Genomic DNA, 27,166 nt, shown 5'->3' on the forward strand with positions numbered 1-27,166 from the left:
AAAGTTTATTTTTAAAATCGAATTGGGAAATATTTTTCAAGTTTATTTTACCTTATTAATAATTTTATACACATAACAGCTGCCCTCAATTGCTGTCAACTTTAGTAATTAAACAGTTTAGGGAATACCCTTCTGTTTTAGTCGATGCACACTCCTCCCCTAGCGGAGACACTCTTCGGAACTATCGCACTTCGCATTTACCGTCACTGTCAAAAATCACCACCACTAATAAAAAAGCTGCAAAAAAACAGCTCGTTGTATTTTCCGTTGCAAAAATTTCAAAGTGAAAATAACTGGAATTGTGCGCTAAGGAAACCTAAAATCGGAGCAGTAAAATGTTCAACGGTCAGCTAATAAAAGGGTTTACCGATTAAGGCACAGAATATGTGTTGGCACTGGTGGTCTGGAAAATTACGCATCATTTTTTCACGCCATAAACTTGAGTAACTGACCCACAGAACAATCAACATTCCTGCGACACTCATTTTATTGATTAGCCTCGTCAGCTCGAAAGCGGGAAAGCACGGAAAATGGGGTGATCTGTTCACTTGCCATTGGCCAGAGATGTGTACTATTGATTCTTGGCAGCGGCAGCCGCAAATTTACCCACACACATCCCCATGTAACTAACAAACTGGCCATTATTTCTCTGTCAGGTTCACCGCATTCGCATTCGCATTAGCCAGCTCATCCGATTAGCCGATCAAAGTTCAAGTTCAGCATCCGCAGCCGCATCCATTCCGCTCCCCTGAATCATGTCGTGGATTTCCTTTGGAGCCCTGGCCTCCGGTTTCGGTACTCCCTTCAATCATTACCCCTCCTTGTTTCCATGTCGTTTTGCCGTTTAGTAGACTAGCTGATTGTGTGATTGTCCCGTGAATAAGCCTTCTTAAGACCTCTTATCTAATGACTATGTGTTCTTACAGTTCTGCAGCGCTTGTTGGGTGGCGATCAGCCGGCCAACAAGGTCTTGGAGATCAAGAGCGAGTCGCTGGGAACCCTGCAAGTGATGGCACGCGACGATGCCATGGTCCTCTTTGCACCGCCCTTTAATAGCCAGGACAAGCGTGCCGTCTATGAGATCATCCTGCAGCGACCCACCTCGGACTCGAATACCACATCCTTCAGTTTGTACCGCTCGCCAGTGCAGCAGGAAGCCGAGGAGCGGTTCAATGCCTTCCTCCAGAGGCTGCCCGTCTTTGTCAGCATTGTGAAAGAGGTTCTAGGGGAGATTAGGGGGAAATAGGAATACTATTAACCTAAGAATAATTGCAGTACTACAATGTGAATGGCTTGCAAAAGGCCTGCGATGCTCTGGCCGAGAATCCCTCGTGGACGCTGTCCCACATGATTGCCTACTTCAATCTGGTGGATTATATCAGCAATCCCAAGATGCTGCAGTGCGTGGACTATGCGGATCCCACATCGCTGATGTCGCCCTTCCAGCTGGCCATCAAACAGGGCCACATAGAGATGGTCAAGATGCTGCTGCCGCTGAGCAAGCTGGAGCACTTGGATATCAACAGCAATTCGGTGTTTCACTATGCCGCCAGCACCACCAAGGAAATTATCAATGTGGGTAGCTAATCTATATTAGAGCCCTGCATGAATGGATTCAATGAATTATTTTGAATTTTTTGTTTTATATAAATGAATTAATTAGAATTGATGAGAATTTAATAGAATTGAATGAATTTGAATTTTTAGTTTGAAATAATTCAAACGACAATTTCTTTAGAAGATGAAAGGGCCATAATTTTGTGATTAAATCTGCCTGAATTTTATTTACTATGCAGTTAACGTTGATTTGTTAATAATTTTCCAATTCTTTTTCTTAAAAGAAAGCACAACAAAAATCTGGCAAATTCAAAAAATTTATAAAAATTATTCATTCATTCATTCAATTTTAAATAAATTATAAGAACATTCAATTTATTTCACATAGAATTGAATTAAACAAATCATAAATTTCATGCCATACTATGATAAAACAAAAATTTAATGATTCACGCAGGGCTCTAATCTATATACAATTCAACTATAATTTTAAACTATATATTCGCAGCTCATCACGGACAAAAGCACAGTGAATCTGAATCACCTTAACTCGGATGGCTACACACCTCTGCACATCGCCTGCCTGGCAGACAAGCCGGAGAACGTGAAGGCTCTGCTTTTGGCTGGCGCCGATGTCAATCAGAATGCCAAGAACATCAGCAAGCTGTACAAGACAGCGGCACCCACTTCGGTCTCCTCGTTTCTGCGCACCAACATAAGCAAGCTGTATACCCAGGATATGAAACATGGCGGCACTCCTTTGCACTGGTGTTCCTCTAGGGAAACCCTGCACGCCCTCATCATGGAGGGCTGCGATGTGAACTCTACCAACTTTGAAGGACGCACCGCTTTGCACGTGATGGTGGCCAGGAATCGATTCGAGTGCGTCGTCACTCTGCTGGCCCACGATGCCGATATTGATGTGCTGGACAAGGAGGGCAACGCCGCTCTGCATATCGCTATTGAGAAGAAACTGGTGCCGATTGTCCAGTGCCTGGTGGTCTTCGGGTGTGACATCAACCTGAAGAACAAGGATGGCAAGAGCCCGCGTCACATGGTGGGAAACGATGCCAGTGGCAACAAGGAGGACGAAATACTGTACATCCTGCACTCGGTGGGTGCGAAGCGCTGCAAGGAAGGTGGCTCAAAGTGCCCGCCGGGATGCAATGCCAAGGGCAACTACAATGGCATACCGCCAGAGGCCCCAGAATCCGTGGAACAGCGCGAGCATATTGAAAACATGCTGGCCAGCACCAGTCGCCAAGTGATGGGCGGTTTCCTGGGAGCAGCTGCGAATGGATTACTGGAGAAACCGCCACCAGCACAGTAAGAAATAACTTAAAAGCAGGGCTCGGGAAATAGCACACTCTGTTAGAAACATAAATAACACACACAGTTTATTTGTGTTATTTACACGACGTGTTTTTTACACAACGTGTTTTTAACACAATGAGTTTTTGACATTAAATCGTCAGAAATATATGTTGAACTAAAAAATTCACGGTTTTCTGTAGTTGAAAACATTCATATTTTCTTTGAAACGGTTAAAAATAACAATAACAATATTAATTATTCATTTTTCCTTCGATTCGTCAATGTCCATAAAATGTAATTTTCATTTGTGTAAAAAACACGCCGTGTTAATAACACATTGGCAAAAAAACACAAGTGAGCTGTGCGTGCTAACAATTATTTTTCATATTCTAACACTTTTGTTTTTGACACACATGTCAAAAACTTTGCTCACACTGTAAAATACAGTTTTACATGTTTTTAACATTTGTGTCAAATTCCGAAACTTACACATAAATAAATTTGATTTTTATTCCAGAAAACCAGTTGTGGTCGACACGGAGAAGGAATTGAAGGGCCAGAGCATAATGGATGCCCTGCTGGGCATGTTCACCACCAAAGTAAATGCGGATGAGATGAAGAAGGACACCTCTTCGGGCAGTTTGGCCAGTGGTTCGGCAACGCCTGCTTCAATTAGTCCGGAGCAGCTGCCATCGCCCACTTCGCCCATTGCAGCGGAAATAGGCGATAAACCATACGGTCGTGGACGACTCCTCTGCCTGGATGGCGGCGGCATTCGCGGTCTGGTCCTGGTACAAATGCTGCTCGAAATCGAGAAGCTTTCGCGCACTCCCATCATCCACATGTTCGACTGGATTGCCGGCACCAGCACGGGTGGAATTCTGGCATTGGCATTAGGCTGCGGCAAAACGATGCGCCAGTGCATGGGGCTATATCTACGCATGAAGGAGCAGTGCTTCGTGGGTTCGCGGCCCTACAACAGCGACTTTTTCGAGTCCATTTTAAAGGACCAACTGGGAGAGTTCAACGTGATGACGGACATTAAGCACCCAAAGATCATGGTCACCGGTGTGATGGCGGATCGCAAGCCTGTCGATCTGCATCTGTTCCGCAACTACACGAGTGCCAGTGACATTCTGGGCATTGTGACTTCCATAAGTAAGAGATATGAGTATAATTTAGAGCCGTGCATGAATGGATCAATGAATTATTTTTATTTTTTTTGTTTTATATGAATTTTAAGTTTAATAGAATTGAATGAATGAATGGCATGAATTCCGAAATAATTTAAAAGACAATTTCCTTTGAAGAAGAAAGGGCCATAATTTAGTAATTAAATCTGCCTGAATTTTATTTACTATGCAGATAACATTGATTTATTAAAAATTTTCCATTTTTTGTTCTCAAAAGAAAGCACAAATTCAAAAAAATCATAAAAATTATTCATTGATTCTTTCAATTCGAAATGAATTAGAAAAACATTTAATTTATTTCACATAGAATTGAATTAAACAGATCAATAATTTCATGGCATACTATGATAAAACAAAAATTGAATGATTCATGCAGGGCTCTAGTATGAATATAGAAAGATTCGATATAATTTCCCTATTTTCTTTAGACAATCGTCGGATTCCTCCGCCGCCGCCAAGTGAGCAATTGGTCTGGCGTGCTGCCCGCGCCACTGGAGCTGCGCCTTCGTATTTCCGCGCATTTGGTCGCTTTCTGGATGGCGGTTTGATAGCCAACAACCCCACATTGGATGCCATGACCGAGATCCACGAGTACAATATGGCTTTGCGCAGTGCTGGTCGCGAGTCGGAGGCCATTCCCGTATCCGTGGTGATGTCGCTGGGCACGGGACACATTCCGGTGACCGAGCTCAAGGACATCGATGTCTTCCGACCGGAAAGCATCTGGGATACGGCCAAACTGGCCTACGGCATCTCCACCATTGGTGAGAATTTTAAAGTGGATTTAGAGGGTTTTCTTTAATTGAAATGTTTGTGTTTCCCAGGTAATTTGCTGGTGGATCAGGCCACCTGCTCTGATGGAAGAGTGGTGGACAGAGCTCGCGCCTGGTGCAGCACCATTGGCATACCCTACTTTAGGTTCAATCCACAGCTGAGCGAGGACATCGCCATGGACGAAAAGGATGACCAGAAGCTAATCAACATGCTGTGGCACACCAAGGCTTATATGCACGCCAATCGGAACAAGATAATCGAGACGATCAACTTCCTGAAATAGCATGCAAGACGGATTTAGACCGCATTTGCTGTAGAGATCTCTTTTATCTCAGAGGGATCCTTTCGACTCTTGTCTGTGTGTACTTTAGATTCGTTTCGCCCCGTTCATTTTCGTTAAGCACCTTTTCTGCGGTCTAAATCAGCCCCACTCAAAACACCGAAATCCACCCACCACCCAGCCTGAAAAAATAGTCTGTGTTTTGTACGCCCCAACTGGAAAATTGCGTTTCCCTAAGCGTTCTTTGATTCTCCCCACTTCCGAGGCTTTATCTCCAGGATTACCAAACGAATTACGCTTTGCATGTTGTGTTATTATATTAAAGAAGGTACCATCCTATCACATTATTTTGAAATTCGCGTACTTTTTGTATTATCAATGCCCATGTATTTTATGTAACCCTCCAATTGAATTGCGAGTTGAATCGTATAAATGGATAACAAACATTCCGTGCCGCTTTGTTAGAAAATGAATATATATGTATGTAGTCGAGCACGAATTTTTGAATAAAACTTTTTAAGTGTTTAAACGGGTTTTTTAATTGATTCGAATTGAGTTGACGGGTTGCTTTGGAATGTTACAAAAATGATTTAATTGGTTTAATTGATACTAGCTAATTTAAAACTAATTGCTTTTTATATCAAGTTATTTAAACTTTTTCCTGACATTTAGTTTAACCCAAGAAATCATTGAACATAAAATATAAGATATTATTTACAAAATACAAAATATATTCTTTAAGCAAGTCACAAAGACGGCAGAGAATTTTAACACTTACAAAACTACTAAAAATTAATATGAAAAATCCTTTTAAATTAATTTAAATATTTAAGTACCTTAGCTATATCATATTATTTAAAGTTTTCTAAATCTGACATACAGTTTACAGATTTACAGTTTACATACAGCCCGAGATTGTCATTGAAAATACATATATAAGAAATTTACAATATAAAAATTATATTATTTAATCAGCAGAGAATTGTAAAACATATAAAATAACTTTAGATTAACTAAAATGTGAAATCTTTTTAAATTTACTAAAATATCTCAAGTACCTTAGCTAGGTACATAAAAGCGGTACCTTTCCCACCACTGACCATCGATAAAAAGGGCTTTTCAGTTTTTTACCCAGCCTTAATGTAGATAGCGCCTTGAAAATGTAAAATAAACGTGTATTTTACGCGCCATCTAGCGGGTCGATTGAACAATTGGCGTCATCTGAAAACAACACGATATATACGGTAGATACTATAAAATACTTAAAAATACACCACAACAGAGTGACCAGAGCAGGCCAGAAACTAAGCAAAAATAAACAAACAATACAGACAGGAAAATAAGCAGCGCGTGCCTGGGAAGAGTTTTTTCGCCGAAAAGGACCGCACACCGGAACACCGGAACCAGGACGACAGACGCACTGCATCGCGGGCAACGACGAGGCGCAGGCAATCCGAGTAAACCGAGCGACAAATGGCCGCGGCCACCAACAGCGATTCCGCATCCACCTCCGGCGTGGAGGCCAAGGAGGAGATGCTGGAGATGTCGATGCCGCCGATCCTGGCCAGATCGACCCCCATGCCCATGCCCACGCCAGCGTCCAGCGCGTCCAAGGGCATTATGATAACGCCGCCGCCGCCGGCGATGCCGCCCACGCCCACCTCGTCGCCCAACACGCACGGCGAGTGGCCGCACATGAACATCAACCTCAACCTGAACCTTAACCTGAACCTGAGTTCGAATCCCAGCGCTGCAGCGAATGCAAATGCATCATTCCAGCTGAGCAGAGACCGGGGCGAGCACTTCGCCCTGCCGCACCTGCCGCCCCTGCCGCTGAATCCGAATGCGCCCAATGCCGAGTATCTGCCCAGCCTGATCCATCCGAGCACTTTGCCCTCGGGCAGCAAGAGCTTCAAGATGCGGCCGCGGATGCAGCGGCTGAAGCACTCCTACAGCTACAGCAACATAATCGTCCAGTCGAACGGCCGCAAGCTGCGCACCGCCGCCTCCACCTGCAACATCGAGCTGCTCAACCGCATTTTGGAGGGCGGAGCTAATCCCAATGCCGCCGACGAGTACAATCGCAGTCCGCTGCATCTGGCCGCCTGTCGCGGCTACATACCCATTGTCCAGCAGCTGCTCAAGTACGGCGCCAATCCGAATGTCGTGGACTCGCTGGGGAATACTCCCCTCCATTTGGCTGTGATCTCGGCCAGCTCCAATAACTTTAACATTGTGGTCGGCGTGCTGCTGCAGGGCGGCGCCAGTGTCCACATGTACGATCGCAGCAACAAGTCACCGCTGGAGTTGGCCGAGGCCAAGCTGCGGCTGCTGCGCAATCGCTACGATCATCCCACGCCGGAAACGGCCAAGATCCTGGAGGACATGTGCATGCTGACCACGCTGATCTTGCGCTACATGGTGAAGCAGCAGCGCGAGCTGGAGGATCTCTCGGCGCTGGAGAAGCGCCTGCAGAACCTGAGCACCAGCGACGACCAGGAGCAGGTCGTGTCGCAGACCGCGGACGAGCTGCTCGCCAGCGTCGAGCGGCTGTCCATCAACAACAAGTAGACGGGGACGCTTGCTGGACGCTGGACGCCAAGGGAACCCATCCGCAGGCGGGTCCAAATTGCGTTCGATGAGTTGAGAAAAAAGTGAGTAAGAAATTCAGGGATACAAGAAGTTATCTTATAATTAAAATGAGTTAAGGAAAAAGGAGAGTACGAATCTGACTGATTTTCAGACTATTCATTTATAACATAGATATAACTTGAAAAATATATTTAAAAACAGAAACTAAAACACTTAAAATGCGGTTCCAGTACTTTAATCTCTAAAGCATGTGACGTCTTATTCGTCATAAAGCTTTCAGTAAACCATTTGTGATTTTTGTGACTCACAAGTTGATATCTTTATAGCCTACAAAAGAGTTTTATAAATTTGACAAGCAGTGTGTAACGCTATTATAAACATTCCTTTCATTATATTTTGTTATGTACATACATATATTAATCTATATAAAGAAGATAAATTAGAATTTATTTTCCTTAGCTCATTTTAAGATAACTGGTTGTTCGAGTTACCATTTAAATGTTAATATTGGACTGCTTTTAGATTGATAGATCTTCCGAAATAATTATTAAAAGTGTATTCTATTTTTCCAGTTTGTTTATCGTTTCCTAATTTGGCTGCCGTTGAGCTGGAGTTGGCATCGTGACGAGCAGCTGGAGGAGCAAGAGGTCCTGATTCCCATCCTGCGATCTCATCAAGCTGCCAAATGCGACCAACGCTCTCACACACACACAAGCACACACACCCACACAAACAGAAGAAAACACACATTGTTTCATGCGATCTTTTTTTAAGTATTTCATTTAAGGTTCATTGTTTACGCGAACAATCAACAAACATGATTAAATTTTAAGCTTTACGTTTAGCGCGCCAAAAACAAAATCAAGTTATATATTAATGATGCAATCGCAACTCAAGAGGACACCTAACAATTTGCTACATTACATTTAACTAAATGACTACATTACATGGAAATCGTTAAGTGTCTATTGTATACTACAACAAAAAACCATAAGCGTGTAAACACTCTCTGAACAATAAACGAAAAACCAAACGGCCATTCGACTTAATCCGCAGATCAAGCCGAAATCTGTAACATCATATAGAACTGCGAGGACTTGTGAGTAATTCTGGTTTGTGGTGGATACTTGTGATAAGGATTTCGGATGGTGAGTTATGAAATCAAAACAAATTGTCATGGTAAAGAAGTTAAAGGATACAGTCTTTAAGAGTTCTGTTCTTCAGGGCGTTTTTCTTGCGACGACGACTTGATCAGATTATTTAATATTTTAATTTTGAATAATTTTTAAAATAATAAAACACGAAAATATTATTCGAAAATTAGTTTTTTTGTAATTATTCCCAAAAAGTCAGTTTGTTTGTCAATTCCTCTCCTTAATTTTAAACCACTTTGTTGTTTGAAGTACACTAACATACCAAATTTACTTTAGAATTTTATGATGATCCTGTGACCAGTTATCAGGTCTACTGATACTATGAATTTCATAGCTTTCTTAGGAACGATTAGATAATGTTTTCAAAGTTAGGCTGTTTTTAAAGATATTTAGTGTAGTGTTAAAGCTAATCTTATTTTTTTTTATGATTATCTTAGAGTAAAGTATGTCCAAAAATTGACGTTTTTCTATATATTTCCTTATAATACGTTGGTTATTATTTCATATTTTCTATTTATACTATTCTAGCCACCTCTTTAATTCGTGAAATATGTAATGATTACCTTTCGTTCTCGTTTATTATAGAGTTATTAACCATGGAAAAGTTGAGTCTGGAGTCTAAACGAATAAAGCTTGCAACCTTTTAGAAAATAAAATTTCCAGCCGTTTCGTTTTAGTTTATTTTGGCAACTATTACGGCAGGCCAGTTAATTGTTGGCCCCTGATAAAGGCGTTTGGAGCGTCGGCCGTGCACAATTGGAACTCGTTCAGAGTCACTTTCGCTCAAAAGTTGCGTTGACACTGCGCATGCGTGTCGTGTCATTGGGAAAGAAATGTGGTTACTGGAAGGTGGAGGGGCAGCGGCAGGGGTTTTACTCTCATGTTTCATTTCGGACAATGTTTCTTTCGCTTCATTGTGGCACTGCGTTTGTTTCAATTGTTACATTAATTTTATTTTATTTATACACCAGTCGAGCACTTTTTCTGCACGACGCGACGACAATTGACTTCAAATGTCGCCCGGACGGGGGGAAAAAGTTACAACCACTATGAAAGTTTTTGTGGCCTTTCGGCGTTTTCTTCATTTTTCGATAATAACCGAGGCGAATTGAAACTAATATAGCTTGATAACTTTCCCAAAAGAAAATGAAAAGCGCCTTTTAATTGCCCAGACACGGAGAAAGAGGAGCAGCGAAGAGCGGAGCATTTACAGAATATGCGATTGCGTAATGCCATTAATCGATAACCAATTAACGGTAGGCCCTTCAGATAAGTCAGTTTGCAATGCTTTCAGATTCGTTTGAAGGTGAAACCTTTTCCCGCCAGTATTATACACGGGTAAATATACGTCAAGCTGAGTTTTTCCCATCGTTATTATAGATTACAACAATTTTCCGATCCGAAAATAATGTAAATAAAACTAAAAAACAAAAAATCCCTTATAAACAAGTTATTTTCGACTTATCTGTCATGCAAATCCCCTTTACCCAAGGAAAGTTATTACAAAAATGACTCTCAGCGGGCACAACATCCACCAAGATCCTTTTAGGCAAATTGGTCCTGGACTAACTTTGGTTGGTTTTTGTGGGCTGTTGCTGATGATCATTGGTTTTCTCTTTTGTATTGGATCCCAGCGGCGAAAATTGCCATTACAAAATGGATTACGAATGCATTACTTCTCCTCTCGTAATAGAGAAACAATGGATTACAACATGGATTACTTTGCCATAGGCATGGCCGCCTTGTAATGTGGTCGGGAGACAATTTGCATTACTAGTAATGGGAAAAGTATGCTAGGGCCGAATCACCTTCGGGTCTCCATTACGAATTCAATATACTTTTCCGAAATTGTAATGCAAAATGTAGACGGACTAGAGAAAATTCAACATACAATTTGAAAAACGTATGCTGAGTTGTAATGCATATTCATTTATGAAAACAAAAAATATTCTTTCCTCATGTAGGAATTGAACATGGGTATTATTGTATAATGGATGGAAAGGCTAACCGCTCGGCCATTGTCTGTGCTTTTTTTAGTTCGTCAAACTATATTTAGAATGCATGCTGTTATTATTAAAGTTCCGAAGCTCAAACGTGAGGGAGGGGAAACGAAAAACGAACACATAGACAATAATTTTTATGTGTGTTTGTGATTTTTGACGAAGGGAAATCGTTAGCGAACGAAAAAACGAAGTCATAGGAGCCCTGATTACAACTTCTCTAACGAAAAGCAGCGATAGTAATCGGTTACATTTTCTTTACATGTAATGCATTTTTTCTCCAGACCCCATTCGCCTGTTCGCCGCTGGGATATTGCTGCTGTTTCAGCTGTCACGACGAAGAAGGCTACTAAAATCATATCTTATGAACGTAAAATTTAAAATGTGTTAAAGTACAATTAATTTTGAGTGTCTTTTTTGTTCTTATTAATCAAATAAATCAAAAATTACGAAATGGCAATTTCCATATTTTTTGCAAGGTTCTCCTTTCGTTGTCTTATTAATTGAGGCAAGTTCTAAGCTTGTGTGAGACCACTAACATAAATTTATGTATTGTAAATATCAATCTTTAAATATAATCTTTATCCTTATAAAGGTCTTCTAAATTCCTACTGTTTTTGTCGAGATTCAACCCACTAAATAAAACTTGAAAAAATGTTTAGAGGCTTAGGACTGATTTTGTTTCCGATCTTGATAGTTACCTGGGTGGTTTGTTGTTGTGGTATTTGCATTTGCTTTATCTGTTGCGGATGCTGTGCGATAATTTTGCGGGCTCTTAATCTTCAACCTCGCTTGCCGGAAGAAGGTCCTCAACAGCAGCCTCGACAAATAGTGGAAAGGACATCATACCGCCTACTAGCACAGCCTACAGTGGAAAACATAGATGATAGAATGGTGCGAGGGGTTGAATTAGTCCCAGATGCAGTCTAACCCAAAGTTTTGGTGTGTGTATCATATTTTGGAGACACTAAAATAGCAGCCTCCTTGATATTCTTTATTCTGTTACTTTGCAAATAATTTTAAAGACGACAACTAAAATCTTCACTTCTTTAAAAAATCGAAGAAAAGGTCTAGGAATCAATAAACGAAAACGCATATTAAATTAAAAATTAATAGTTTTAAGATTTCACATCTTGGCTTGGCTTAAATTAGGATTTTTTTTTACCAAGGCAAAAAAGACAATTACTATAAAACCTATTAAAATTATGGATCTACGATTTTCCATTTTTGCTTAGAACCCTTCCACTAAAAGTTTGAAATTATACATACATTCTTGTATTCATATATTAAAAAAATAATCAAATTACTGTCACGAATAAGATGTCAAACTAGAAATACTTTCAGCTTTCAGCTTTTATAAAAATAAGGCTTCAAAATTTTCATCGAAATTTTTAAAATTTTACCCACAAAATGTCTACAGGATTGATTGTACTGATTGTAATCATAATAATAGTTGCAATCTCTATCGTTCTTTGCGTCATTTGTTGTTGTTGCGGATGCTGTGGGAATTGCTGTGGGTGCGGTAAAACAGTAGCGAAAGCATTTCACCTGATACCTCATGTGGCGGAGAAGTCTCCTCAACAACTAGCGGAACCGACCTGCAGCGCAGTGGAACAGTGTGCAGCGATAAGCATAGATGATACAATAGAGCCAAGATGTCCAGAAGCACAAGCAGCTCAACCCAAAATCACCGATGTATAGAACATTCCCATTTTTATATTTTGGGATAATAAAGCCTCTTAATATCTCTTTGCTGACTGTTTTGAATATGAAAATTTATAAATAAATATAAAAATATTTTAAAATAATAGGACAACACTTAATATAATCTTTTAAAAACATGTAAATATTATTTTCCATAGGAATTCTAAGAGATTTAAAATATATTGACAAGGTGTTGACGAGAAATATTACATTTAGACAGGTAACGCATTAAATTATCAGTATAACAATTATATTAATCATCCATTTGGAATGCAATTTACTGGGTTCGGCTGGGCGATGATCTTTCAGCACTTGTCAAAGTGAAATTTCTTGTAATCAATGTAGCCCGGAATGAGTTTTCTATGGACTGTAATCCTGTCAGTTTTGGTCGGATTTGTGCTGTTCGTGTGCCTGTGCTACTGCCTGATGTTCCTGGCTTGCTTTTGCATCGACTGTTTCTTGCGGAGCATTCACATGTATCCAAATCGGCACCCACAATGCCAGCGGGCAACCCAATCTGCAGCAGCAACATCGACGGCAGCAGCAGCGGCAACATCTGCAGCAGCAGCAACACTTGGCACGACAGCAACAGGTTACGAGTGCGATATTGCCGAAGATCCCATTAGCAGCAGCGACACACCAAGTGCTTAAGGAATGGTAAACGTTACCTGGTCCGTCAGTTCAGGTTGAGCGCTCGAGTTGTTCGGTTGTCAGACGCGCGTTACCATCTCATCTCCAAGAAAGAGCTGCAAAAGGGGCTTCCAGTGAAATCAGCGGCTTAGTGTGATATCCATAGTTTCGTGAAGTGTAGTGAAAAGCCAATTCGAATCGGACAAGTCGCAGACAGAAGACATTCGAGGCAGAATAGAACACCTCAAGTGCCCCAAGTACACAAGTACAGCCAATAACAGCCAGCAATCAACCATCCAGCCAGCCAACACACGCAGCTACAAAATGGAATACCGGTGCCTAAGTAGAAGTTCTGTCAAAGTAAGTGACCCCAATAAGCACAAAAAATAAAGACACTAAAGCCGTAGCGCCCACAAGAAGGAGAGGCAGCTGCTGCAAGATCTCTTACACTTCTCTTCGCTTTACACGTCTTTTTTTATACCTACCTATATTTTTTGTTTTTGTATTTTGCCTGAACTTGGCATTGTTCTCTCGGTTCCGTCGTCTTCCTTTTGGAAACCAGTATGGCATAAAGAACACATATAATATGGCTATACATGCAGCTCCATGCAGCAACATTCGACGGGCAACACCTTCGGTGGTCCACTAAGTGCCTGGCGTGGAATAATGGCATATGGGTTGGGTTCCAATGGGTTCCGATGGGTAGTTTGGGATGGGAGCTCTCCTCGCCCACTTCGACCCATTTCACTGGCCCGATCGGCCGATGGCATGAATTAGCACCTTTCTTGGACTTTCTTTTTGCCCGGTCTTGACGAATTTTTAATGAATTTACCGCGGCCAAATAACTTTTACTAGGCTGCGTTCCCTCTATGTATATATACATATATATATTCGGTATTCGCCACACGTCTAGGCCCTGGCACTCGAATTGGCGAAAAGCCGTATTGTGCGGCTTAGAGAGTTACAAGTGATATATGGCTCTGTCAGGAGGTCGAGGAATGCGGCAGGAGATCTGACCCTGCGATTGGGCACAGCTGCATTCCTGTGGGAATTACCGGACTCTTTTTTACTACTACTTTTAAAGGTTGCTAGCCCTTGAATTCTAGAGGGCTCAGAACCCTTAGGTACCCGAAAGAAACCTCTGTGAACTTGACCGACTTCGGGATCTTGAAAATGTTAATCGAGCGGCCAGCGAGAAAGCAAAAACACGCCCACGATCAAATCGCTTAGTCAACGATTTCCCTTGAATGGGGTATTGGATTTCTTTCGGCAATTCGATTCGTTTGCCTGGTTTCTCTGCTTTGAAATTTGAACATCTTAATCCACACAGGGAAAAATTTAATCATTTAGAGGAAAATATTAAGTGAGAAAATATTGATCAGTGATAATATCGTTTGTTTTATGATTTCCTTCGATCTGTGATTCATTCTGCCAATGAGTTGGGTTCATTTTGAAATGAAAAAAATATGAAATCGATCTTAAAACCCTGAATTTTTTTTTTCTCTGCTTTGAAATTTGAAGACAGGGATAAATTAAATCAATTTTAGTAAATATTAAGTGAGAAAATATTGATCAGTGATAATATCGCTTGTTTTATGATTAATTTTGATCGAGTAATTCAGTCTTTCAGTGACTTGGGTTCATTTTGAAATGTAAACTATCAAATCGATCTTAAGAACCTGAATTTTCTTTCCCTGTAGCGATGATTCAAAGCGGATCCCAAAAGCGTCGCCTAAATGCTCGAGTGCCGAGCATGCCGTGGGCAAAAGCGAAATAAAAATTTTATAAAAAGTAGGCTAAATATATTCATACTTTGATTTTTTATGGGTTGCGGCCGTCTGACTTCGGGTATGCCCTACAGGTTCTACCTCATTCTCAGTCGTGCGTCTCGTATTCGGATATTCATGCTGTTGGTCTTTAGGTGCCTATAACTATTTGCAAAGCGGAGTTATAAACTGTTAACTGCGAACAACGGCGTTCTGGGTCAAATATTTCCAACATCTTTGTCCGACTTCTGATTGTCTCAAGAATATTGTCGTACATTTGTGCTAATTGTGGGCTCTAATGTAGCGCCAAAAGGTAACCGTACTTGGACGCCCAGAAAATAATGATGCAAATTAACCAGTGAAACTTCTTCTGCCCAGATCCATGACATTAAAACCGAGAGCGTAATGAGTAAAAGTGTTGCTGGCAGGCGATCTCCATTGCCATTAAAATACCACGGTTCTAGTTTTGGTCAGACAAGCCCCACTCTTAGCCCCGTTTCCACGGATTCTTCGGATTCGACTCGGTTTCGGATCCCACCATCCCATCTGGACAATGGACGCAGTCCAAAAATGAAAGCGCCGCTGTCGTCAACCAAATCCAAATGCGGGGGAGTGAAAGGGGCGGCGATAGCCGGAGGCGGAATAAGCCAGGTCCATTGCACCTGTCTCGCTCTATCTCTGTGGTCTGCGGTGGTCTCTTCTGGTCTGGGAAAACGTGATCTGCATAGCGGCCGCTTCTTCGGGGGAAAAAAACCCATTGAAAGTTTTGTCGCTTCGGGGTTATCACGGCATCGAGCTTTGTTGTCTGTCGCGGAACGAAAAAAATAATGGAAAACAACATAAAACAACGGTCTAATGCGCAACGGTGCTGAGAACCAGCAAAAAAAAAACTTTTCTTAGGTTGCGTTGCATACACTACTGTTCTTGAGTCGATATAATGATCGATAAATGGGAACAGCAACTCCTCAAGGTGACAATTATCAAAAATTCGATAACTCGAAAAGTTAAGTCTATGAAAAAGTGTGTGAAAATATTGCATAATTTCAGTTCCCTCAGGGTTATTAAGTGTTTTGGAGATTAAAGTTCTCTGATTCCAAAAGTTTAAATCATTAATCATTTTTAAAACAAATAATATATATAATATTTGTCTTTTTGGCTATTTTTGGGTCAACTCAAATTAGTTCCAGAACCCCACAAAAATGAAGACAGTCTTCTTTTCCAAATCAAACTTTAATTAGCATCTTTTTTTACCAGTTCTTCGACGCACTCCGTGTTGACAGGTTCCCCCAAACAATTGGCCTTTGCTTTTCATCGGCTTTTCCTGACCAACTGATCCACAATCGACGAACAAAAGCCTTTGGGAAATTGTGTCAGTCAAGCGAAGCCAACGGCCAAGCACAATTCTCTCTCGATTCGTTTCAATCACAATGCATTATCACTGACATCCATTGAGAATGTGGAACTCTTTGGAGGGGAATACCCGGGGGCTATGGGCTACGGCTACGCTTATCAATAAACCAGTTCCTAGCAAACTAGCAACATCGCGTGCAGCGGTCGCAATCGAAATCGCAGACTCAAAGTCAAAGTCACAGCCAAAGTCACAGTCACTGGCGGCTATTTGTAAGCTGTCAATAATCTGTCGACATTGCCATGCTTTCCCGAAACCAATTTTCACCCGTGCAGCTGAGCTGTTAGAATTTAATTTCATTTGTTATTAAACACCAATGTTTGTTTATGCCAGCGAGAATGAGCGAGAGACGGAGAGAGGGATATGGATCGAGAGGGAGATGGCGATGTGGGTCGTTAACCTCGTTATAACGGCACCTGATCCACGAACGGAGCCGCTGCTCTTGACAGTTTTGCTCTTCGCTTTGTCTCTTTTTGCCGTTTGTTGCTGTTGTTGCTCTGTCTCTCTGCCTTCAGTTCTTTTTAGAGATGGTTTCAAGCCGTGCTTTTTCGTGACTCTACTTTGATCAGAACTTTTTGACTTCTAAAAAGATCACTCACAATAAACTTGGTTTTACAATTTATTACTTTGCTCGAAAAGCAATAGTTGATCTTAACCTCTTTTGAGAATTAAGGAAATTTAAGTTTATATGCTGAATATAAATTCCTCACGCTCCCATCTCCAAGTTCTTTCTAGCCTGGCTTAGTTTCGGCATCTCTTTCCCTCGCGGGCAAATAAAAAGCATAGAAAATCATATAGTGCACCTTGTTGTTGTTGTTATGTAAGCCTAATGACGGGGCAAACTGAAATTGTCAACGAATCGTCAATGGGTTTTTGATTAATGCGTGATTTGACGATTTCCAAAGCCCAATTATGTGCCGGCGGTGGTGGTTCGAAATTATTTGCATTCGGTACAGTCATGCCGCAATCACTTCAATGAACCCTCGCAGACCTAAGAAAGTCGCCTCATTAGGAGACGGAGGCCCAATCAAGAGGGCAATTACCAGGTAGAAATGCGTCTTGTGACAGGTTCAAATGGCAATGGCTTGTCCCAAGGGGACCCGTCTGCTTTAATGTCGAATTAAGAGGGGACCGCGAGCATTTATTAAACGAAATTGCTGAAGAGTCATAAAAACGGAAAGTCGGACCAACGAAATGACAATGCCGAGAAAAGCGCGTTTAATGAGCCCGAGTCTTCCACAGAAGAATTCGACAAAAGGCACGGTGAGAGTGCTTTGAGGCCCCCCTTGCACTATCAAGCATTAGGGCCTCTCTGCACGTGTGCAAGCGCCGCAGGCCCATTAAAGTCGTGTAATGAATGTGAAAAGAATTAAATAATAGAATTTCGCTTTCGTTTTTTCCCACCAGCGCTGCGCACACGCAATGACCATTATGGCCCCTCACTATCTTTTTTTTTTTTTGTCAAATGTCTAACTGAAAAGAAAGTTGGCTAACAAACTTACCAAATGTGCGAACCAAACGGCCGACAAAACAAAACAATAACAGAAAGAAAATATTTATATCAATTAAGAAATATTTGCGGTATTCCGCCATTGACAGTCGGACAAAGGCTGCAAGAAACGCTACGATTATCGTTTCGCATGCTCGTACGTGCAGCGATTTTCTCAGCAGAAAGTCAAAGGCGATAAAAAGAAAAAATTAAAGTAAAAAATGGCAAATTTTGTGCTGCAATTTTAATTCAATCGAAACGGGTTTTTTGGCTCGCATCGGGGCACTTGATCAGCAGCCAAATCTGCACAGAGAAAGTGAAAGAAAATACATGCGAGCGGCCAAATAAAAACCGCAAGAAGAGGCAATAAAAAGTTCAGACCATATTAGAAGTCAGCTTTGCATGCCGTGCCACTGAAAAATGTTGTATAGACATTTCTTCTCAATGTGGGTTTCTTCTCTGTTTTTACTTTCACGTGCGATGCCCCGCAAGATGGTTATTTATGAGCTTAATTAATTTGTTTATGGATTTCGGGGCTAAGCGGGTCAAGCATGTGAAAATAGAAACTTTTCATCGAAAGAAAAAATAACCCTTGTAACTCACGGCCATCATCAACATCGTCTGCAGTGGCGCACTTTTAGGCCTTTTCCTAGAACCCAGTAGAGTCCCCACCAGACGCTTGACAAGCACACACAAATAACCGGGGCCATGGTCAGGGTCATCGGTTCAACGACAGGCCATGAAACACGTTACAACTCTTACGGAACAGCCGTACAGACTAGTTGTATTTTCTGCATGACACAGCACTTCCTCCACTACCCGTTATCCGCACGGGCCTATAGCAACGATACTACCCAGACTACTAACTTGTAGGATCTAAGAATGTTACGAATATATGTATTTGTGGTCAGTAATCCTCGAAACAGGCTTGTCCAAGTTTAGTCACTCCTTACCGTTTATAATAAACTAATTTCGGAGACCATAAAAACCTTTTTTTCTTATTTAGTTATCTTAAAGCCATTAATTGAAAAAGTAATTAAAAGTAGGAAGTCCGTTTTCTTTAATATTTTCTTATCATTTAGTAAGTAATGATGATCAAAGTATTTTAAAGTATATTTAAAGACTTTCTTTAATTTTCAAGATATATATTTTATTGTAATATTATATTTTATTAAAATTAAACATTATTTTTTTGGGCTTCACCAATTTAATTGAAATGGAATAGAAAGCAGCAAGGAAAACAACGAAACGACTATTAAATTTTTTATGAGATTGAGTCATTTTATGGGAATGTCATTTTTAGGAGTGTAGTAAATACACAGAGAAAAGACGGGACAATATGGTATTGATATTGTTTCATATTATTTTTTCCATAACAAAATGGTAAGATTTCATATCAATATGGTACTAAATCATATGTTCGGAAATATCATTTTGACATGTACAGTGTACACAGATCGCACCAAAATGTATATGAAAAATTAATCGATTGATGATTATTTTTGTCTTTTTTTCTTTTCTATACATTTTTATTAACTAGTGATATTTTATCTCTAAAAAACCTTATTCGAAATAATAATTGCTCTTTAAATTAAATAATATTCGCCAAGCTTAATCTCTCTTTTTACAAGACTATTCTCCGTTAACCTCGTGAATAATCTTTTTCGACCGTTTCGTAACCCATATCCGTATCATTTCGCTTGCAGCACCTAACGGCTCTCTGCGTCATCAGCATCGCACTCACCTGCGCAAACGCGGCTCTGTGGCCGAGCTACAGCAGCGATGATGCGCCCGCCAGCCGCTGCAGCGGTGGGCGTGGCCTTAAGTACCTGTCCGGCGATGCGCTTACGGATTCACTCGATTGTCTGGGGCCCAATAATGCGCCATACCCAAGGTGAGTCAGTGGTACAAATAACTTTCTTTTCTAACGCCCATAACCCCCTAATTGGGATCTCTGCAGCGCGGCCGTGGCGCGCACATTCTCCAACTGGAACGGAAACTCGCGACGTGGCCGCCAGAGCAAATTGCCCAGCACACTGGACCCCGCCATAACCACCAGTGCTCTACTGAGGGCCTACGACGAGGTGAACAACGAGGCCGTCGGAAGCAGTCGCTATGGTAAGTCGGTCACCACCTGATTGACCGAACGATCGATTGATTGATTGATTAATCTCATCTCGCAGGTCGATCGCTGAAGAACGGCTCGCCGGCGCAGCAGTGCAAGAGCGAGACGCCGGCGCGGCTCTGCAAGACCCGCTACAACACCACGGCGCCCATGTACGGGGTGAGCCTAACCTCCGGACAGCCGGTGACCATCGTCCAGAAGTTCCCCGATCTCCTCCAGCAGGTGGTCTTCGAAGTGTGCGAGTAAGTAAGCCCAAGAAAGTGCGATTGGGTTCTATATTCAACTGCAAGATCATCTGTATTCTGTGTTAAACCAACTTAATGAACTCGAATATTCTCTTACCTATTCCCAAAAATAAATTCTAAAACATTTCTTTTTAAAATGAAAAATTAAAAATTTAAAGAACTAATAAATAAATAGTTATTCGGTTCCATCCAAATTTAATTTAACTCAGGGACAGAAAATAACAGTTATTTCAAATCTTCAAATTCCTGACTAAAAAAATCAACCACTTAGAAAAGTGCTACAAAAAAATCAAATACACCAATAAATTCCAAATTGGTGAAGTTATGAAAAGCTGTCATGATTATTATTTTGTGTTTTATATTTTTAAAAATCAATGGTTAAAATTATTTTTAAAATTTTAAATTCATAGTTACTTACATCAAATATTTTTAGGTATCTATGTGGAACTTAAATAATGCAAATAATACAAGTGTTTATCGTTAGTACTTCTTTGTACCCATAGAATACCAATAACATCATATGATCCAAATTTTTTAAGTTAACTAATTGGTTTTTTTTTAATTTCTAGGTCCTCTGAGTGCGACGTGGTTCGCGGCGAGTGTACGCAAACCTATGTGCCCTACCTTTTCCTGGTCATTCCCCTCGGCCCGGTGACGCTGACTGGCCAGGATTACGTGCTGGTGGAGAGCGGATGCGTCTGCAAGCCCAAGTACTCGACGGGCGCCGCCCAGGAGCCCAATATGATACCCTAGGGGGGCGAGGAGGAGGAGGAGGCGGTAACCACCAGGAACACCAACAGCAACCAAAAGAACTGAGCGAGTTTTGGGTCGGAGCGGAGCTGGGCTGAGCTGGCTGGCTGGCTAAATTAATGTGTACTTAAAAAGAGGAATTATTTTTTGTAGCGAAATCAATTTTGCAATGTTATTTAATGTTTTCCCCCATCTCTCATTCTCCTTTTTTCATTCCCTCTCAGCTGTATAAAATTGAAATGCAATTTTGCTCGAAAAATAATCAAATCCTAATGTTAAGTCTAAATTTAAACAAAATTGAATTAATGCCTCCGTGCATTTGTAGTGTGTATTTATTAGAACCCCTAATTACGGCATTCGAAAATGCAAAATAAAAACATTCGTTTCGAAATGTGACAAGCTTTGTTTTTTTTTTAATTTTTTTTAAATTTATATATTATTATTACAAAATTAGTCCACAATTGCAACATGAGTGTAAATAAAAGGCAGTAGGTACATAATCAAAGGCTTTGAGCTTAGAAATAATCATTCTTTTAAGGGGACTACTAAAACCCATAATTAAAATGTCGTATTTATTGGGATTCCCCCGATAAAAACTTTTATAAAGTTTTATCCAATCAGAATAAAATACCGATCGCATTCAAAACCGATAAGTTTTGCCACTCGGATGCAGCGTTGCCAGATCGCCGCCGATATTTGCTTTCGATAGTTTTCCGCTCGTGTCGATTACTCGTGTTTTGGGCCGCTGCTGCCATCACTGGCGCAGACCGTTTTCACGAATATATTTTTTATTTTGCGAACGCAAAGTGCAGCGAATTAGCGCGCTAATTGGCATAAAAGGTGTTTCCAGCGAGACGACAGGTGCACTAGACTGATAAACGCGATAACCGAGTGTTCAGATAGTGTAGCAATCAGTAAAAAAAGGCATCGCATCCCCGGCCATCACACATACGCACGGCGAAAAGACGCTGCGCGAGTGTGTGTGTGTAGACAATCGACTTGCGTGGTGCCGGGTTACATATTTTTATTGGATTTCTCAAGTCGAATTTATAGTGCGCCGGAAAAAACAAATGTGCCTGGCCTGAAGTGGGGCCACAAATTGGCGGCAGTGCACCGAAATTCCCGCAGGAAACTCACGACGAAAAGGCAGCCAAGATGATGTTCACGGTGAGCAGAGGAAAAACCCGAATGGGAACACCCCCCGCATGCCAATCGATAAACTGTTTTTTTCTCACATCACATATATTTCTCTCCCCCCTTGGAAAATGTCCTGCTTTTCCCCCCAAAAAAATCGTAAATAGGGCACCAACCAGCAGCAGGACACCCGATTTAGCGACAAGGAGAAGAAGCTGATGAAGCAAATGAAGTTCGGCGATTGCCTAAACAAACGGGTGGACATGTCCAAGGTGAAACTGGACGTACTGCGTCCTTGGATCAGCAAGAAGATCACCGACATTCTGCACATCGAGGACGACGTCGTGGTGGAGTTTGTCTACAATCAGCTGGAGGAGGAGAAGTATCCGTGCCCCAAGAAGATGCAGATAAACATGACTGGATTCCTGAACGGTCGCAATGCCCGCCAATTTATGGGCGAACTGTGGGCCTTGCTGCTCTCCGCCCAGGAAAGCGACTCCGGCATACCGGCGGAGTTCATCCAGCAGAAGAAGGACGAGATACTCAAGCGGGAGGAGGAGCAGCAGCGGCAGCAGCGGGACCGCTCCAGATCCCGCTCCCAGCGGGGAAGCTCCCGGCGAGATCGCCAGCGTGACCGCTCTAAAACCAAGTCGCGCTCGAGATCGCGCTCCCTGAAGCCGGCCAACAACAATGGTTCGGTGCCCAGTGCCGCTCGAGAGGCGGCTGCCAATGCGGCGGCCAAGATTCGCAAGCGCGGCTCCTCCTCGGCCGCCCGTCCCGCCTCCAGGGAGCGGCGCACCAGCCGGCGGTCGCGTTCCCGCTCTCGGGGCTCCGGCAAGAAGACCGGCGGCGGCTCCTCTGTGGAGCCCGCACCCGCAAAGACTGTCAATGGCCGCCACTCGGCGGACAAAGCGTCGCCGCTGCCGCCGCCCAAGGAAAAGTCTCGTTCCCGCTCGCCTCGCAGCCGTTCCCGCTCGCCGCGCAGCCGCTCGCGTTCGCCCAGCGCCAAGCGGTCGCGCTCCCGCAGCTCCTCGCGTCGCAGCCGCCGTCGGGGACGCTCCAGCAGCATCTCTTTATCGCCGGAGCGCAATCAGGATCACTTTGAGCATCGGCGCAACAAGAACAGTGTGCAGAACAAGCGGCAGTATCGCAATAATCGCGGTGATTCGGCTAGTTCCATGGAGCGTGGCAATGATCGCGGCAGGCAGTTTGGCGGCGGAGGAGGCGGCGGTCGTCGGGGAGGCGGTAACAGACGCTTCTCGCCACGCGGACGCAGTCCCATGCGACAGGATAATGGAGGCGGAGGCGGCAATCGCTTCCAGCGCTCCAATTCGCGACGCAGATCGAGATCCCGGCGGCTGTCCCGCTCGCCCATGCGCTATTCTCGCTCGCCCAGACGGTTGGTGGCTTCTATAAACGTTTAACCTGAGTTTTAGCTAATTTTTCCTCTCCCAACAGCTTCAACAATCGTCGCCGTTCGCCCATGATGAACTTCCGAGGCGGCGGTCGCGGTGGCGGACGCGGCGGCGGTCATCGGCAGATGTGGCAGCATCGCGGCGGCTCACCGAACTTCCGTGGCGGAGGCGGCGGTCGCATTCACTGGCAGGCCAGGCACAGTCCCGGCGGCGGAGGACGCGGCGGCGGTGGAATGGGCCGCTTCGATAGACGACAGTCGCCGCAGCAGAATCGCTATAATCGCGACCACCGCCAGTCGCCGATGCAGCAGCAGCAGCCTTTCCGCAAGCAATTCTCGCCGCATCCGGGACAGGGACGTCGCTTCTCGTCGCCGCAGCAGCGTCGCAATTCGAGGGATCGCCGTCCCAACTCCAGGGAAAGGCGCAGTTCGCCCGGCCACTTGAATCGCTGGGACAACCCGCCGCCGGCCAGAAATCGGCGTTCGTCGTCGGGCAGCTCGGCTGGAGGACGGCAGCAGCGACAGCGCAGCCCCAGTCCGCCGGAGAAGCGCGGACGCAGCCGCAGTCGCAGCCAGAGTCGCCAGAGGAGCCGCAGTCGCTCCAGTTCGCGGCGCAGTCGCAAGCGGGAGAGTCCAGTTGGTAAGTGATGATAAAACAAGAAAGGAAGCTAGCTTATATACCCTTGCAGATCATTCCTATTATCTTACAAACCGCAAAAATTTTTAATTTGACATTATTTTTTCTATAGTCGTCCGATTTTTGTTAAATTTAATTCCAAATTCGGAAATATTAAAAAAGAAATCATTTCCTAGAGTAGAAGAGAATACAATAAAAACCAACGGAGCTATAATTTGTTTCCAATTAATTTCCCATTAATTTTTCGATCTTTTCTATGGCAGCTTTATGATATAGTCGTCCAATTTTGATAAAATTAAAATTGAAATTCGGAAATATTTAAAAAGAGTCATATCCTAAAGTAGAAGAGAATACAATAAAAGCCAAAGAAGCTAAAAGTTATTTCCTATTAATTACCCATTAATTTTACGATCGTTCCTATGGCAGCTATATTAATAGTGATCCGATTTTGTAAAAATAATATTCCCAAGAGTTGAAGGTAACATTTGAGAAAACACCGAAGCTAGAATTTTTTTAACCGTTTTTTTCCCGATCCTTCGTATGGGAGCTATAAGATATAGTTGTCCGATCCGGTCGGTTCCGACATATATTCTACCTGCAATAGAAAGAAGACTTTTGGGAAAGTTTCATCCCGATAGCTTAAAAACTGAGAGACTAGTTTGCGTAGAAACGGACGGACAGACGGACGGACGGACATGTCCGTATATATAATATATACTTTATGGGGTCGGAAACGTCTCCTTCACTGCGTTGCAAACTTCTGACTGAAATCATAATACTTAATACTTATAAAATGGCTAATTAAAAAATCCCTTCCTTTCAGGACGTTCCTCGGTTGAGTTCACTGGCCCGGGTGTAAAAACCATCGATCTCTGCATCGAGGAGCTGCGCAAGGCGGAGAAGCGAGAAACCATAATTGTGCTGGACGAGGCTCCTCCTCCGGCGGCGGCCGCCGTGCGCAGCAGCTACGCCAGTCTGTCCCGCACGCCCTCTCCGTTCCTTAAGCCCCACGAGCGACTGGCTGCCAAAGCGGCTGCGGCGGCGGCACCAAAGAAATCCCGCGACCAGAGCCAGAGCAGCAGCTCCGACAGCAGCGCCGACAGCGATGAGAGCGAGGAGCAGCAGCCGCGTCGCAAGAAGCAGCCGCCGAATGTGGAGGCGGCCAAGAAGAAGGCGCGACGCAGCTCGGAAAGCTCATCGAGCAGCGAACAGAGCGACGACGAGGACAACTCCAGCGGGGATGAGAGGCTCAAGAAGAAGCTGCAGCAGCAGAAGGAGAAGGAAAAGGAGAAGGAGGCGGCTGCGCTGAAGGAGAAGGAGAAATCGCGCGAGAAGGAGAAGGACAAGCGGCGCTCGGAGTCGACGAGCAGTCGCAAGCGTAGCCACAAGAAAGGCAACGGCAACAGCGACTCCGAGGACGAGCATTTGCCCAAGAAGAAGCGCAAGAAGGCCAAGAAGGCGGCGGAGTCGAGCGACAGCGATTCCGAGGCCTCGTCCAAGCGCAAGAAGCATAAGAAACACAAGAAGCACAGCAAGAAGAGCAAGAAGCATAAGAAGCACAAGCGGAAGAGCAGTGCCGGCAAATCGCGGGCGGACAGCAGTTCGCAGGGCAGCAGCGATGAGGAGGAGCAGCAGCAGCAGCAGCCGAAGAGGAATGGCAATGCGGGCAAGCTGCCGCTCCTGTTGCCGGGAGCATCCGGAACCGGGGTCATTAACGAGGATCTCGAGAAGCAGCTGCGGGAACGAGCCCTCAAATCGATGAAGAAACTGGACTGAACGACAGACTATATAAGCGAGAATGATTGCCCAACATACTGACCCTGTTCCACACTCATCATCCATCCCCTCATCGTGAATCGTAAATCGCAAATCGGGGATAATGAATCACTCGCTTTCACAGACAGACGTACGTAGCCATTAAAATAGAAATATACATTTAAACCAACTATACATTCATTAACTGCATACATTGTATTTCTTAAAAATGTATTTCACATACCGTTAAGTTCTTTCGCCTAAACAACAGAATGAGTAGCGTCTAAATTAGCGAGCCAACATTAAGCGAATGAATACAGTTTGTATTATGTACAAAAAAATTAAAAAAAAAAAACTGAATTAACCATTATAACTATTTAGCCCCCAGTGGTTTTAAATGCGTAAATTCCCGTATAAAAGCATAAAGAAAAACAAAAACGAAAAAAACAAAGCAAGGATAACACATAAACCAGAGTAAATCCGTTTGGCAAATTGTATTGTTGCCGCAGTTTAATTTATAAGTAGGTTTTACAGATTGTAATTAATAATGCCTAAAGCGCGAATTGTGTGTTTTGAGGGGCATTAACTAAATGAGAAAATAAACACAATTGTAAAATTACCAAAAATATAACTGATATTTTCAAAGTCCGATAGGCACTGTGTTTTAGTGGCTCGATTGTTGGCGCTCAATGCAGCCGTGCGAAGTCTGGTATATTTTGTGGTGTGACCAGAGGCGAGTTCATGAAAAGGATGATACTCGAGCGCAGCCACGAATGAAAATACTAGATTTGGAGCAGTGTGCAGGGCTACTTTCCGCCAGGGGTGCATTAAATATTAGGGGCAGTCACATACCTTAAATAAATGTAATTAAAAGAAAAACCAAAATAATTGTGTGCAATAAAGAAAATATACAGTGGTTGTCACGAGTTAAGCACCAGTTTCTCCTTTCTCGTTAGGGTTTCCGACTTTCTTCGTAATGGAAATAGAGCAACTTTCACTTTTTGAGTTGTCCAACCTCAAAAATGTTTGGCACACATTAGCTCATTCATACCTTTTCACCCTTCTGATCATTTTTTTCGACTTTTTACTCCTTATTCCAATTAGAAAACCTTAGTAAGGTACAAAGATAAAGAAACGAAAAATCTAGATAAATCACAAGGACTCTGCTACATAAATACCCCATTTTTAGGCAGGATTAATGTCCTAATTGGTCCTAGTCAATTATATTAACTTGTTATACCCGTT

General features: G+C 42.9%; 4 protein-coding genes across 5 annotated transcripts; all 4 read left to right on the top strand.

The window, feature by feature from the left end:
- The first annotated feature begins 208 nt into the window (after positions 1-208).
- On the top strand, positions 209-5,647 carry iPLA2-VIA (calcium-independent phospholipase A2 VIA). 2 transcript variants are annotated; one of them, XM_070214582.1, is made up of 8 exons: positions 209-345; positions 657-795; positions 927-1,219; positions 1,276-1,575; positions 2,066-2,883; positions 3,389-4,029; positions 4,493-4,828; positions 4,889-5,647. In XM_070214582.1, exons 2-8 carry the CDS (start codon positions 756-758, stop codon positions 5,119-5,121), a joined length of 2,661 nt encoding a protein of 886 aa, XP_070070683.1. In that variant the 5' UTR covers positions 209-345; positions 657-755; the 3' UTR covers positions 5,122-5,647. The 2 variants fall into 2 exon arrangements, with proteins under 2 accessions (XP_070070683.1, XP_070070684.1); XM_070214583.1 differs by lacking the exon at positions 657-795 and having other exon boundaries at positions 213-345.
- A 752-nt stretch (positions 5,648-6,399) lies between these two features.
- LOC108057925 (ankyrin repeat domain-containing protein 54) lies at positions 6,400-8,790 on the top strand. Its single transcript, XM_017142386.3, has 2 exons — positions 6,400-7,772; positions 8,283-8,790. Exon 1 carries the CDS (start codon positions 6,592-6,594, stop codon positions 7,687-7,689), a length of 1,098 nt encoding a protein of 365 aa, XP_016997875.2. The 5' UTR covers positions 6,400-6,591; the 3' UTR covers positions 7,690-7,772; positions 8,283-8,790.
- Positions 8,791-12,884: 4,094 nt separating this feature from the next.
- Positions 12,885-21,380, top strand: LOC108057927 (uncharacterized). Its single transcript, XM_017142388.3, has 5 exons — positions 12,885-13,558; positions 19,568-19,755; positions 19,822-19,979; positions 20,045-20,228; positions 20,801-21,380. Exons 1-5 carry the CDS (start codon positions 13,523-13,525, stop codon positions 20,982-20,984), a joined length of 750 nt encoding a protein of 249 aa, XP_016997877.1. The 5' UTR covers positions 12,885-13,522; the 3' UTR covers positions 20,985-21,380.
- A 329-nt stretch (positions 21,381-21,709) lies between these two features.
- On the top strand, positions 21,710-26,552 carry Srrm1 (Serine-arginine repetitive matrix 1). Its single transcript, XM_017142392.3, has 4 exons — positions 21,710-22,148; positions 22,283-23,514; positions 23,574-24,169; positions 24,990-26,552. Exons 1-4 carry the CDS (start codon positions 22,137-22,139, stop codon positions 25,940-25,942), a joined length of 2,793 nt encoding a protein of 930 aa, XP_016997881.2. The 5' UTR covers positions 21,710-22,136; the 3' UTR covers positions 25,943-26,552.
- Positions 26,553-27,166: the final 614 nt, after the last annotated feature.

Source organism: Drosophila takahashii, chromosome 3L (genome assembly GCF_030179915.1).
Source record: "Drosophila takahashii strain IR98-3 E-12201 chromosome 3L, DtakHiC1v2, whole genome shotgun sequence".
Lineage (NCBI taxonomy): Eukaryota > Metazoa > Arthropoda > Insecta > Diptera > Drosophilidae > Drosophila > Drosophila takahashii.

Excerpts from the sequence above, each read along its gene's own strand:
- iPLA2-VIA (XM_070214582.1), top strand. The coding sequence starts at position 756 with ATGTCGTGGATTTCCTTTGGAGCCCTGGCCTCCGGTTTCG. Across the intron at positions 4,030-4,492 it reads GGGCATTGTGACTTCCATAA|ACAATCGTCGGATTCCTCCG; the intron begins GTAAGAGATATG and ends TATTTTCTTTAG. Across the intron at positions 4,829-4,888 it reads CTACGGCATCTCCACCATTG|GTAATTTGCTGGTGGATCAG; the intron begins GTGAGAATTTTA and ends TGTGTTTCCCAG.
- LOC108057925 (XM_017142386.3), top strand. The coding sequence starts at position 6,592 with ATGGCCGCGGCCACCAACAGCGATTCCGCATCCACCTCCGGCGTGGAG.
- LOC108057927 (XM_017142388.3), top strand. The coding sequence starts at position 13,523 with ATGGAATACCGGTGCCTAAGTAGAAGTTCTGTCAAA. Across the intron at positions 19,756-19,821 it reads AATAATGCGCCATACCCAAG|CGCGGCCGTGGCGCGCACAT; the intron begins GTGAGTCAGTGG and ends GGATCTCTGCAG. Across the intron at positions 20,229-20,800 it reads GTGGTCTTCGAAGTGTGCGA|GTCCTCTGAGTGCGACGTGG; the intron begins GTAAGTAAGCCC and ends TTTAATTTCTAG.
- Srrm1 (XM_017142392.3), top strand. Across the intron at positions 23,515-23,573 it reads TATTCTCGCTCGCCCAGACG|CTTCAACAATCGTCGCCGTT; the intron begins GTTGGTGGCTTC and ends CTCTCCCAACAG. Across the intron at positions 24,170-24,989 it reads CAAGCGGGAGAGTCCAGTTG|GACGTTCCTCGGTTGAGTTC; the intron begins GTAAGTGATGAT and ends CCTTCCTTTCAG.